The 14,436-nt window shown below is 36.0% G+C and overlaps 1 protein-coding gene across 1 annotated transcript in view; it reads right to left on the minus strand.

Annotated features, from left to right (window-relative positions):
• ITGA8 (integrin subunit alpha 8) overlaps nt 1-14,436 on the minus strand; it is a 114,106-nt gene that overhangs the window by 61,878 nt on the left and 37,792 nt on the right. The window contains exons 14-15 of the mRNA XM_039712677.1: nt 9,361-9,406; nt 7,281-7,388 (exon numbers count right to left, since the gene is read on the minus strand). Of these exons, the coding sequence (XP_039568611.1) occupies nt 7,281-7,388; nt 9,361-9,406 (154 nt within the window). The remainder of the gene's footprint in view (nt 1-7,280; nt 7,389-9,360; nt 9,407-14,436) is intronic.

The raw sequence follows: 14,436 nt of genomic DNA on the forward strand, positions 1-14,436 counted from the left end.
TGAGGTTCAGAAAACCACCTTTGTAAGAGGCTGTCTGCAGAAACACTTTCTGGTTCATCATGGTCAAATCAGAAAAATCTTAGAGCATATTGTCAATGCTCAAGGTCTCTCCCAGCAAATTAAAACACTCGGGATACCGATGTGTTCTGCTGGCATTACTGTAAGATTTTCATTATTTCAACAGGCTATAGTTAATTCCAAACATAAAACCTAAATTTTTAGATTTTTCTGACATCAGACTAACCAAACTGTATTGCATTTAATTTGTTAAGTTTTGCAGAAAGTGGCATATACATTATCTAAATGAAAGCATAGAGAAATTGGTGATTCATGTTCTTTATCTTGTATGCCAAAGCAATGCATTCTACAAAAAGCAACACAAGTTAATTGTTTTTAATTTGCCTGTTCTGAATTTATAACAAGCTCTTTTGAGCCTAGAAATACATCACAACTGTCACAATTACACAAATGTCACCTCAATCATAGGACAGTCCTTTCCCATAAGAAATATTTCTGTGCAAGACTGGCAACAGATTTGCAGTTATATTCAACAACTGATAAGAGAAGCCTTTTTTAGTTGTATTGGCTGATATCTTCTAATCCAAGCAAGTTCTTTTGAGCCTTGAAATACTCACATCACAACTGTCACAATTACAAAAATATCACCTCAATCATAGGAGAGTCCTTTCCCATAAGAAATATTTCTGTGCAAGACTGGCAACAGATTTGCAGTTATATTCAACAACTGATAAGAGAAGCCTTTTTTAGTTGTATTGGCTGATATCTTCTAATCCAAACTTTTAACTTACATAAAAATTAATTTAAAAATCCTAAAAAAGTAATGATTATAGACAAGTTTCACTTTGTAAGGAATCTATGCAAGTTTTATAAATATTTAACTGAATTGCATTTTGAAAAAGTTTTCACAAATTACTCTGGATGGTATGAGAAATAGTATTAATTATGCCTGTTGATGCAATTAGCAGAGTGTACTTCTCTGAGCGGCAAAACAAGAAATCTGGAAAGATGTTCTTGATTTGATTTCTGCTGTCATCTGCCACATAGACTTAGTTCTGCATACCATAATTCCTAATTAAAGCATATATAACGTAACAAAATTGCTCAGGTGCCAGATTCTTGCAAGAGTCTCTGATTACCAATCATTCTTAATGAAAATTTTCATGGCTTCATAAAATGTTTTGGTTTGCATGTGGAAAACAAATTGTAGGTCAGCATTAAAATCAGCTTGAGTTAAATTTTAAAAAATGCATTATTCATTGATCTTGATCTCCTCACTACTGTTATACTGTATAATAATGTTCCCATGCAGTGGACACAAAACCACTAACATAACCTTTAAATCAACCCCTAATCCCATTCTAATTGTATGTTTGTTTCCTCTGGCAGAGGTAATGAAACTGTCACATCTGGCATATGTGTCACTCTCATGACCTTAACAGAAAATTCTTTCATTATTTCTTGAGAAACAAGAACGGCATAATGCCCTTAATCTCCACTAAACTGTAGCCTTCAAATAGTCATTCCAGTCCATGCAGAAAGTGCAAATTTTTAATATTCTTACTTCTTTACAATTATGAATCAAGACAGGAAGAACCAATTATTTCCAAATACACAGGGACTAAATAACAAAAATGAGGAAATCTTGTGTAATTGCATGAATGCAATTTAGACATCAGACTTCACAGGCCTCACATGTCAGAGTGTAAGAGGGTATTTCCTCAAATGTAAACTCAAGAGCTGCCATTGTATTAAACTCAGTTATCTTGCTTTGGAGGAGTCACATAAATTTTGCCCTATCATGTTTGGGAAAAGATTGCATTCAAAAATGCAGCTTGGAATGCTTTACTTGTTAAACACAACAATTTCAGTGTATGCTTTATTTAATGCAATGAACAGAATAATTAATAATACATATTTGATAATTGAAGTCATGTTCTCAAATATTACTGCAAGAGTCAAGATATACTCCTTCCACTCCAGGCAGAGCATGTCAAAAAGGGAATGGCAGACCAAAAAAGCAAAAATCTTGAGTGGATAATCTCCCACACTCTGGCCACACAAGAGGAAAGACTATGGTTTTAGCAGAATTCTGGCACACATTTGTGATCTTATTATTTAGTTCGGAAATAGTGCTAAAGGCATCAAGGATTTCAATGGCAAACCTAGATTAATTTAGATTCACTCATGACTTCAACAGCAAGATGCTGGGGAGATGTTGAGGGGTGTTTTAGCATCAAGAAAAAGAAAAGCAGAGGGAAAGACAGGCCACAAAAGAGTCTAAAGAATTTATAGAGATTTGAGATCTCACTCCTAGGCACAGTAAGAAAAAGATAGCTGAGCTTTCGAGCTTGCTTGTAGGGGCCATCAACCAAACAACACAATTAACAATCAAAGGAAGAAAACTTCAGCAAGTAAGAAACAAATAGTGGATGGAAGTAGTCCATCATTCTGAAGCATACAGACGTTTTATGCACTACCGATCTTCCCTCTCTGAAGAGATCCCCACATCACATTTATTCTGCTGTGTCTGTCATCACTTTGAGATTATGCTTTTTTATTGAAATAGAATTGAATAAAATACTATTTTATTCAAATAGTATTTGAATGTAGTTACAAAATAGAGGGAAAGCCTTAAAACTGAACACACTAGCTTTTCCTGACAATCGTGGGGCAACAAAGCAGTTTGTTTAAAATAATTTTATGCTTTTCAGGTAGGCAGAAATTATTTTTACAAGAAAAAGAAACTTGAAAATATTCCTTTTTTCAAAACTACTCTTGGCACAGATGGGAGCAGTCTCTTAAAAAGTTAACCCTAATAAAATTAGCTACTGTCACCAGAAGTGGTGAAAAGTTAGTTACCCATGTATAATATTTTCTAGACTGCACTTAGTACCAGAAAGAAATTATTTTGGTATGGCTACTCTAGCAGCTGAAAAAAATTAGAAAACTTACTTCAGGAGGTGAAAAGCAAGGCATTAGCAAATCCTACCAGATGTCATTTGTCATTACTAATGATTTCTTTAGCACCCAGGTTTGCAGATGGAGAGAAAGAATGGATAATGCCTTAGCAGAAAGGCAGTGTAAGCTTTAATGTTCTGGGATTCCATTCTGTGTGAGGCTGACACCCAACCCGCAAGGTCACAGACCTCCACAGAAGAGAAGAAGCTGTTATTGTTTACTGATGAACGACATTTAAACAAACAGTTCCCTTTTCAAGTACAATAACCAGATGTCATTTGTCATTGCTAATGATTTCTTTAGCACCCAGATGGAGAGAAAGAATGGATAATGCCTTAGCAGAAAGGCAGTGTAAGCTTTAATGTTCTGGGATTCCATTCTGTGTGAGGCTGACACCCAACCCGCAAGGTCACAGACCTCCACAGAAGAGAAGAAGCTGTTATTGTTTACTGATGAACGACATTTAAACAAACAGTTCCCTTTTCAAGTACAATATGTAAAAGCAAGCAAGTCAATACACTTCTATTACAATGCACTAATATTTGCCCTGATTTTAGATTTTGTTATGGCCAAGTCTAATCCAGTGACCAACACAGAGTTTTAATGCTGAAGGCATCACATGGCCAAGCTACATCGCATGGCCAGGCTGCAGGAGCACTAGGCCTGCTAGATAAAACAAGTGACTGCCCTTTGGATCTTTCCAGGGCTACTGAAGCTAAAACCTGGCACAGAGGTCTCCTGTAGAGCACCTCAGCTGTGTTGGTGGCAAGTGACACCACCTGCCTACCCACTCTGACCAGCCCTAAGAAGTGACATATCCATCTTCTGACTCTTGGCCATAAGGCTTTGCTGTCCCACCCATGGAGTCAGGCTGGCCAACAATCTTTGGAAAATCTCACACAAATTCATCTCAACAATGGCCCCTAGGCCCATTTGCATGGGGCACCAATCACATAATCTTTCAAATTAGGTCAATGAGAAGAGAAAATAACAGCAGTAGAAAGGAGCAAAAGTAAAAACATCATCTAACCTATGCAGCTCTGAACTGCTGAAATATTATTTTGGGAGTTTACATCTTCAATAGGAATTTTGTATTCATCTTTTTTTAAAGTGTATGTAGAAATGTCTCATTTACTGAATCTAGCTGACACACAATCATAAATATATTATTACTACTTTAATAGTAAGAAATTTGGAGATAAAGGAGCTACATTTTTTTTTCCAAGTATTTTTTGATAGTAGGAACTTGAAAAATCAGAAATTTTAAGCTCTCTGCTTCTGGTTTTACTGCGTTTACAGAAGCTGGATAGCTACAAGGCACATTTCAAATCAGACATCCAAACATGAAAAGCATTTACAAATAAAAAAATATAGTCTACAAATACAAAAATAGAAACATAGAAATATATATATATATATAAAAAATATATTCTACAATATATGCTACAAATTGACTTTTTCACATAATTGGACACTTCTACACAATTTTTGGTAAGTCAGGCAACTTTTCTGACTTATTGCTCCTCTACAAAATGGAATTAACAATATTCACCTTAAATTAGTGAGAGGTGAGTAAAAAACTTTTGTAGATGCAATTTAAGAACAAATACATGAGGTAGCTAGTGAATAATCAGACCTCAGATGGTAATAAAAACACCAAAGCATGATAAATTAGACCTTCTGACAGCTAGAGCCCAAACTTGAACATAACAAACCACATTGTGGAAAGAGGTTTTGAAAAATGAAAATATTTAATTTCCATTTTTACAGGTATTCACTTGCATCTTTCATGCTTAGAGGAAAAAAAAGTCTTTTTCTATATTCTTTAATATCTTCAAAGTTGCAGAATTTGTTACAGATTTGCTAGTATTGGGAACTGAGAAACAGCCACATTTTACACACAACAGAGAATTAATAATAAGCTTCTAGAAGTTCAGGACAATTCTCCTTGAGCTGTGCATAAAAATGACTTTTTGTGCATGTTTCCTCTGCTGCTTCAGCTTTGCAATTCATATCATGGCAGAAATAATATTTTCCTAATACTTGGAAACGTACAATAATCCACATTATTCATGCACACACACTTCCTGAAGCTTTTCTGGTAGGAGGTTTCCTTTCATTCTAATTTTGCAGTGTCAGTCAGTAGAGTTTTATACAAGTTGCACAGCTGGCTAAGAGATACAGAAATCTGTCCCATGGGACTGAGGAATTCTTTGCCTGTTGGAGTTTCCCTACTAATTGTTTTCATATGTACAATACAAGCTTATATCAACTAAGGAAAAAAATTACAGTGTGGAAAATAGCAGCTGCTCTTCAGTCATTTCATAACATGAACTAAATCTTTAGGGAACATTATTTTAGAATAAAGCAGACAGAAATTAAATTATGCTCCTATTAAAGCTTTTGTAGATATGAGCTAAACTTCTGGCTTATTGTAGCAGAGAATAAAAAACTCCAAAAAATGTGTTAAAGGAGTATGCATTTCTTTCTTCTTTTTCTAAATAATATCTCAGACCAAGAATATTTTTTAAGAGAGATGTTCTTCCTCTTGTGCAAAAAACCCATCTTTTTTCTTTCAATTATCTGTTGTTAACTGTTAAAAATCTTTTTTTTATTATGACATTAAGCATTTTTTAAAAGTCTTAAAATCTGGAGTTGTGAAACAACATAATTTGGATCAATGAACATGCTTCAGCCAAGTGTATGTATTTAAATTATTTTTTTTACATCAACTGTTAAAACAAAACTGTTAAAACAAAAGATAATTGAATCAAAAAAATTCCAGAAAGGCCAAAGCTTTCTAAAGTTCTGGTTTTGCATAGTTCCACCACATACCTTCTACATTGCTCTGTAGATGGGGAATTTTCTATACTGGATGTAGAAATGAGAAACATGATAAAAGATATGAGAAGTCCCATAAAAAGCAAAAGAACAACACAAGAGTGAAAATCTCTTGACAACCCCATCCCATATGCTTTGGAAGCCCACATATTTACTGGTTTATGTGTATCAGAGTTTCGTTGCTTTTAGACCATCCACAGTTCTTAAATGAGCTGCTTGTCATGATTATGTTTTACAGTTCATATTTATTAATTAATTTTTAAGATTCTTTAAGATTCTCTTGCCGAATCTTACATTTGAGATGATTTTTAGGACTTATCTCCTTTAAAGAATGTGAGGAAATCCTCTGACCATCTTTGGTTTAAAAACAAAATTTCTGCATTCATGTTATCTTCTGGAGTCCTCCTTTACACCTTAATATTGTTTTTGTCCAGCCCACATCCTGGCAGGCTTCCTGCTTCTAATGTTTTTACATCTTAGAAATCTGTTCCTCACAGACTCTCTGGCAAGACTTACTACGATTTTATATTCAACTTGCACGTGTTTATGTTGTGTTTTGATTTTAGTTTCCTCATTTGTTATGATTTCCACTTTTAAACAGTATCTTATGTATTTGTAATAGCCTCTTTTGTCAACTGTTCCTGGGGTCCTTTCAAAGTGACTTTTTTCTAGTGCAGTAAAAGTGCCTTTATGTGGTGTTATGTGCTGTTAGATAGCCTCCACATCTCCTGCAAGCGTTTGGTACTTGTAACTGATCTTAAATTGTTTTAATTAGCTCCAAGGTGTTTTTTATGTTGAGTTGCTGTTTTTGTTTTGGTTTTTTTGGGTTTTGTTTGTTTGTTTGTTGTTGGTTTTTTTTCCTATTCAAAGTTAAATGCTACTGTGGTTAAGGGTTTCTCTTTTAAGGATGGTTGAAACATTGTCCTGTGTGATGTGCAAAAAAACTTTCCTCTGACAAAAGACAGCCAGAAACAACATCCTGTGAACTCCTCTCACAATGGCCAGCCAGATACCTTCTCTCTTCCACAAAGGACAAAGATCTGTCTTTCTCCAAGAGAAAATTGTGGGCCCACTAGCTCTGCATCACTCTCACTGTTACATTTTGTCAACAAATAGATGACTGTTTATATGTTTTGTCCATTTCAATTGTTTCATGTTTCATTTATCTAAACATTGCATATAACTTTGCAGCTTGCCCAGGAGCTGAGCATCCTCCTGTGCAGAAGGAGGCTCAGTGTATCAAAGGACTCAAATTTTACCTACCATACTTATTTAGACAATCTGCTAAGTACTAGAAAATACTGAAAAGATTTCTATGTAGGGGGGTTTTGTTGTGCTCAGAGCATGTTTCAACATTGTTAACTTTGAACACGTCCAACAAAAAGCGACAATAAAATTAAGGAATGGGAAGTTATCTGAGAAAGAGGGTAAGGATATTTTTTGAGTAATCACGGACTTACCAGGCCACCAAAAGCTGAGAGTCGGGGAGCTGACAGGTTTTATTGTCTGGATTCACAATCATGGGGTTCAGAATTAGATGAGCATTCACTGTCACAACAGGTCTGGCTCTGGGGGACAGAAATAAGGTTCACCACGTTCAGAAGGAGCACATTAGTACCTAAGTTGCAGCAGAGAAAACACTGAACTGAGTTGGCTGCAAAGAAGCCAGAGATGTAGGGTTACTTGGGAAAACACAGTTTTATAATATTGCTCATAGCCAAAAGAACCTTTTCTTTTTTCCCCCATCAGAATCCTACTGATTCACAAAAAAAACCAAAAAAACCCCACAAAACCAACAAAAAAACACCAACAAAAAAAACCACCTCATGTTAACACATCACAGAAACAGTACCCTATGGTTAAGCAATAGATGTGTCCCAGGACTGAGGCACATCAGACACATTTCATCACACTGAGTTTTCTCAAAGGGACAGAGTTTGCCTTTTTGGGTTTTGTAGCAGTCCTTGGGCCATCTTGCAGATTTATTTTGGACTGTCTCCTTTAATAATGATATATTCCAACTTACTATGTCTGTTTCAAGACTCTTAAAAATATAAACATGATTTGGTTAAAGTAGAAGTTGCTGTAGACTATCTTGGGCCAAAAATGAAGTAAACTCTGTCTGACATTTCTTGGAGACAACTGACTGTGTAAATCAGGAATAATCACCAGTAAATTGTGCTGAGTACATGCATATACAGTTGTGGTGACAGAAACCATCCTTCTAAAGCTGTTATTAAGTGAGAAGATAATCAATAACTGCAAGCAGTTTAGAAGACAAATAATAAGTATGTGTCCAGAATCTGATTTTTTAAGACAGCAATACTATTTACAGTAACTTACATCATCACAGGTTTCTTTCCTGATATTTTAATCCACATCTGAGTTTTATGATTACTTCTTTATATTACTTCAGCAAGACATTAAAAAATAAAATTACTCTCTTCACTTTCATGCAACAGGGAAAACTTTTTTTTTTGCCTAGAAAATTTCAGTAATAAAATTCTACCAGGGAAAACCTTTGTTTTGCCTAGAAAATTTCAGTAATAAAATTCTATTTCAACAGTATGGCAAGTTGCATATTTGATACTTTATGGCTAGGAAATTACCTCCTGCTATTCACTTTATTAAATTACAAAGAACACATTTTATTGTTATTGAAAATACACAGTGGATCTAATTCTTCAATGCTTTATCCTGTGCACTCACTCATGGCATTGCAAAGTACTTGCATGATTCTTTCATAGCACAGAAGGAAAATCGGGACTTCTCACTGCACCTACACTGTTAGCTGAGATGAGTGAACATTCCTATTTTACAAAATTCTTATGCTCTCACAAACATTCAGTTGGGAAGTAGAACATGCCTTTTCTCAGTCAAGTGCTGTTGGGAATACAGACAACAAGAAGCCAGACAAGAATCAGAAATACTACAGGTTGTAGCAATGGATGGTGAATACTTAAATTAAATGAGCTGTCAGCATGGTTGGACTAACAGAGCATTGTCAGATTTTATGTAAATGTTTATGTATTTGGTAGATTTAAATTTTACACCTAATCAAAAAGTGCATTTACTGAAGCTCCATAGTCAGCAGTAACTTTTTGTTTTGTTAAGTGGGATCTTGTGCATTTTTCAAACTGACGCTAAAAGTAGCAGTCTTTATTTTCAATAAATGGTTCATGTCTTAACATACACAATCTCTGAAGACTGGTCACTTTAAAATTTCTTAGTAGCACCAATTCCCCAGGAAAGAAATTAATTTTCAACCCGACGCCTTTTAAATTTCTTATTTAAAATTAACTAAAGAGTCAAACATTCTAGAAGCTGCTTGAGCAAAGCCTAATCATGAAAACTTTCATTGAAAATTACAGGTTTTGAGCATGGGAAAAAAACATTTGTTTCTCAAAAGATGTTTAATTTATCATCTCTAATGACCACCTTTTACACACTGCAACAGGGAAATAGGAATTTGACATTTTTTAATTTTAATACTTCCCATCAAAGCCATGAAATATCAAATCTATTGTATTTACCACATACCTGTAAACAACTGCTTTTCCAGCTCCGAATGCACCCACAATTAAATCTGGAAAAACCAAAATGGTTTCAGAATAGCTATAGAAAAATCTGTCACACTTTTTTTCCCGTAATAAATTAGATTATTTACATTAACACTGCAGTAACATAAAATATATATGATAATTCCTTTCTAAGCAGTTTTCTTCACAAGCGTACCTGAAGGAAAACATTCCAAATGTCAGAGATGGTGTCACAAATGTTTCAGTTGTAACCAGTAACTGCCAAACTATTTAACACAATGTTACCCACGCCACGATCTCACTTCTCTCCAACTTGTATTATAGGAGACAAAATGTCATTAAACTCTATGTATTTTATTCCAAATCCTTAACTGTCCACTAAATTAAGAGCTGCAAAACAATTTCTTGCCAGTTGCATATAAGTCATGTTGAAATTTTATGGTGTTCTTTCCTGACAATCCTTCCATTCTGTTTTGTGTTTTAAGTGATTTGTTGATTAATTTAGGCATTACATCTCTGTGCAAATAAACACAATGCAAGGTCAGAGGATGGCTGATTTCATAGCCTCTAATGTTTCCAGCATTGTAGCAATACGTGAAAAGGCTTACAACAGTTATCCATCTAAAGCTGTAATTTTCCCTGACAGATGGAGTCAACAACACAAGTGCTACACTGGGACTTGGGCATGTCTTTGTCAGTGGTCACTGGCCTGGGTTTGGGAATCTACAGGCCAGAATATTTCCTCTTTTGGCCTGGAGTCCCCATCTAGATGGGGAGAAAGATCCAGACTGGCTTGCTGGATCCATTCAGGCCTGCTGGAGAAAAACTGGAGCCAAGCCATGAGGAAAAGGATCAACTTTCCTGCTGCCTCTGCCTTTGGAAAGAGCTTTGTTTCATTTTCAAAGCCCCCAGAGTCCATCTGGGCACAATTTTCACTCCACTACTGCTATCATTCAACATGACTGACATGTATCCAATTCAGAAGACTGAGCCTTGCAACAGACTTTGCAGTGGTACAGACTGGCAACCTAAATTGATCTAAATAAGTTAATTAAATGAGTATTTGGGCTTGTAAACAGACCCTTACTTGCTGCTTCTGTAGTTGGAGCACTGGTTTGCTTAAGAAGCCCTGAAGTCATCAAGCATGATGCAAATACCAAACTTTGATGTTAATTATCTGGATGGGTTTGGTCCAGGGCTGGCAGTGTATTTTCCAGTGCTCCTCTGGCTTTCAGATGGTCAGGATTTCACAAAAAAGTATAAACAAATACTTCACATGGGCAACAGCCAGTCCTCCACTGAATGCCATTAATTAATGTCCTATTAGGAGCAGACATGGACAGTTTATGGGTTTGATCCTCTTTTTGTACAACATTTACATTTTTCTAATTTCATTGGCCTTAGAGAAATATGTTTCAGGGTCATGAACACTTAAAATAGCAGAAGAAAATAAGTGTTTTTATCTCCTTTTTGGGACATTTGTATGTGGTATTCTTTAGTAGCTTTTATAGACAACTTGCCCAGAGTACCAAAAGCAAAAGATGTTTTCCTCTTAAAGAAACAACTAATTGAGACAAAACCACCATGAAGGCTGCACCACACACAAACAGAACTTCTGGCAGCTCACTTATAGTGGCACCCACAGCAACACCCCAAAAAATATAATATTTTGTTGATTTTTATTTTGCTTGTGTTCGAAGGATTTTTTGAGTCTTGTGTTGCGTGGGGTTTTCTTCTGTTTGTTATTTCTTAAGGAAAAAGAAACATTATGTTATGAACAGAAAGTAGAAGACAAGATGGAAAGGGTTTCTGTTCTGGTCTTCCCAGCTGGGCACTTTTTGTGAATTCTATAACAGACTTAGGATATGTACTGGTTCATGCCAGGCCTGATAACTCAAAAGGTTTCAGGGTTATGTTGTGAGAGAAAAAACAGGTAGATATCCAATACTTATTCAGACCTTGGCCTAGTGATGATTTCATAATATACTCTTTCATTAAAAAATAAAGATTAAACACACAACTTAGCTAAGCTTAAAAAAATGCAGCCCGTTAGAACCTGAAGGTGAGAAGAATGAGTCTGTCAGACACAGCTGGCCTCACTAGTGTGAGCAAATGCAATTTCAGTATGTACTGCTGTGCAAAGGTACCCTCTATCTTGGCATCTCCACTTAATATTAAAGAGGATTTTGTACATCTGCTGAATGGTTTAAATCCTGGTTTTTCTGGTCAGAGTCCAGCGTATTTGAGGACAGAGGGTGATGGGTCTAGAGGAGCAAATATAGGCCTCAGCCACCAAAAGACTGGTTTTCCATGACAATCTTTCTTCATTGCCACTTCAGCCAGGTTTGGAGACACAGCAAACAGGATGAGGATCCTTAATCATGGCACCACCACATAAGGCCTATTTGAGACTACTTTAAGGGCAGCCAGGACTGTGCTCATTCTGCTCTTGTTTGGAGGCTCTTACTTTTACCCCGACATGTCATTTGTTTTCTGGTCTAAGCAATGCTTATTCTTGATCTGAAGAGCTTGAATGAGTGAAACTACTGAGTACAGAAAGTGGAATTAAGAATGAATATGCAAAAAATCCCTCCATATTTATAGCCAGTAGTAACTCCTACAATCTAGTGTAAGGACAAAATGATTTGATTATATATTCAAACAGAGCATTACCTGGAAGATTAATTAGAGATTTTTCTTTGCTTTGTCTTGTTCTGTTACAAAGCAGTAATTTCACTCTTCCTTCTTTCATTGCTTTGTGGGGTGCAACTCCTACATTCATAATTGGAAAAAATAGTTTTTGATGTTGATGTAAATGCATGAGATTTGAATGCACATCCAATCCGAGCACTTTTATAAGCAGAAGTTTTGAATTTGTTGAATGTTCCATAGGAGAAAAGTTACTAATAATTTCTATGAAAAAAAATGCATGAGATGCCTAAATTATCTGAATTTTGGCAACTTTCCCCTTCTAAGAATAGAACTTTTCTTTATTAATTCTTGTAAATGCTACACATGCAATGTCACTGATGAAAAGGTCACTAGCTGAAAAACAAGGTTTTAACAAGTAATTACAGAGCAAAAGAAGCCATCTTAAAAAAACCAGCTTAACTCCTTACAACCCTTCCAAAGAGAGCCTGAAGAAAAGTCTATGCCTACTCTTTTGCATCAGTGAGGGTTTTTTCAAGCTCAAATCAAAACATGTGATTAAAACATAAAAACAAAGACAAAAAAGTGTAAGAATCACAAAATCTCCTTAAGTTCTTCTTTTCTTATATTTCATGTTTCTGGGATGATGAGGGATGTCATTGGTTTAGTTAAATGAGCACTTTGCCTACACTGTCTGTTTGAGAAGATTTTCTATCAGCTGCTCACCTGCAGAGAGCCAAGATCTGTAAGGAAGAGTTGGCATCAGCACCCATGTGCTTCTGTCTCATTGCTTTTGAGGAATAAATGAGCTGTGGGGTTACAACCACACTGCAAAAATTAAGAAAACAAGCATGGAGCAACTCCACAGGAATTTTTAACTTCCATTTTTAACACAGCTTGCGGATTGTATGCAATGAAGTCCCAACTGGTGGAGTTTGCAGAGCTTAAAGCTGAAACAAGTGTCTTTGGGACATATTTAACTGAAGTCAAGGGGCACTGCACAAAGTTAAACAATCCTAATGCTATTTTCAAATATTTCAAATTTACTTTGCTCTGAAGAGAAACGTTGCAAGATGCTGTCTGGCGCAAGAAGTCTATTTTCTGAGATAAAATTGCAAAAATTTAAGGTAATGGCACTGAAAGGGACACTGGATTTTATAAGCATGTGAGTTCACTTGCACCTTCTGCCATGTGACTGTGCCAAACCTGAAACACTGTGTGATAAAGGGCAGAAACTTGCCATGGTGCTCACTAAACCTTCAACCACATGAAGTAGGAAGATCAACAAAGTCCTACTTCTAGTCTCAACAAGACATATTAATTTATTAACTCAAGAAAAATTTATTATGATTCCCTCATATTTTTAAAGGTCATCCCCACTCTTTCTGAGAGATGCAGCTTCAGGGAGTCTAAGTAGGGAGGAATATGCATCACGTTCAGTACCCTACACTTGACTGGAGCCTGCCCAGCAATCCCAGGAAATTGCCAAGACATGGTGACTCATTGGTGCAGGGGGGACAGCGGCCAAGAAAAACAACCAGTGAGCAACTACATAACTGGCAAACACCTCACTTGTCAGAAACCCAAAAATGAAATGACACCTGAGTCATCTCCCTGCTACAACTCTACCAGGACACAAACAGGAAAGTGTTAACTCTGGGGACTCAGAATTATTTGCTGACAGCTTTAAACATAACTTCATGCACTTTGTCAGCTTCATTGTATAGGATAAAAAGGAACCGGAAACCAGTTACATTCTACCTGAGTACAGGTGCTAATGGAAATTTAGTACAGGGGGGGGAAACTGCCTAACTTTAAACTTTATTAAAAGATCTTTGTGTGCCTTTTTGCTTTTTTATTTTCCTCAGCAGATGAGGTGCCAAAAAGGCCCATGACCATATCTCTATTTGTTTTCCTGGATTTCAATGTGCATTACAAACCCAAATCTCAGTAGAAAAGATCTAGAATAAAAATGCCTTTAAATGGCCATTACTTCAGCCTTGACCATAGTAAAAGACACAAGCCTGTCCAGCATAGCCACTTTTACTTGAGAATTTTAGTAAATACTACAAACAGCCATCATTCAAAGCAGAGTCACTTTCTTCCAATCCTGTCATTCTCAGCTACCCTAATCCTTCTCTGTTTTTAAACCATTCTAGTAGCAGGTCTGTTACAGGTAACACTTAAGGCTAATTCATATCAATGCTTCTCTTTTGTCTGAATGAATCCCTTTTACAACACTACAATATTATTCATTATATTACAAAAAAAAAAAATCCCAAAGAGGACAGTTAATGCTTTATCACTTAAGTAAAACACTACTGGGATCAACTGCTTTACTCTTACATTCTATTGGGCACAATACTGTGATTTCATAAAATACTGTAAAGAATTTTAGAAAAGCACATCTAAAAATTACAGAGACGGT

The sequence above is a fragment of the Passer montanus genome, unplaced genomic scaffold, assembly GCF_014805655.1.
Source record: "Passer montanus isolate IOZ18808 unplaced genomic scaffold, ASM1480565v1 scaffold10, whole genome shotgun sequence".
Taxonomy (NCBI): Eukaryota; Metazoa; Chordata; class Aves; order Passeriformes; family Passeridae; genus Passer; species Passer montanus.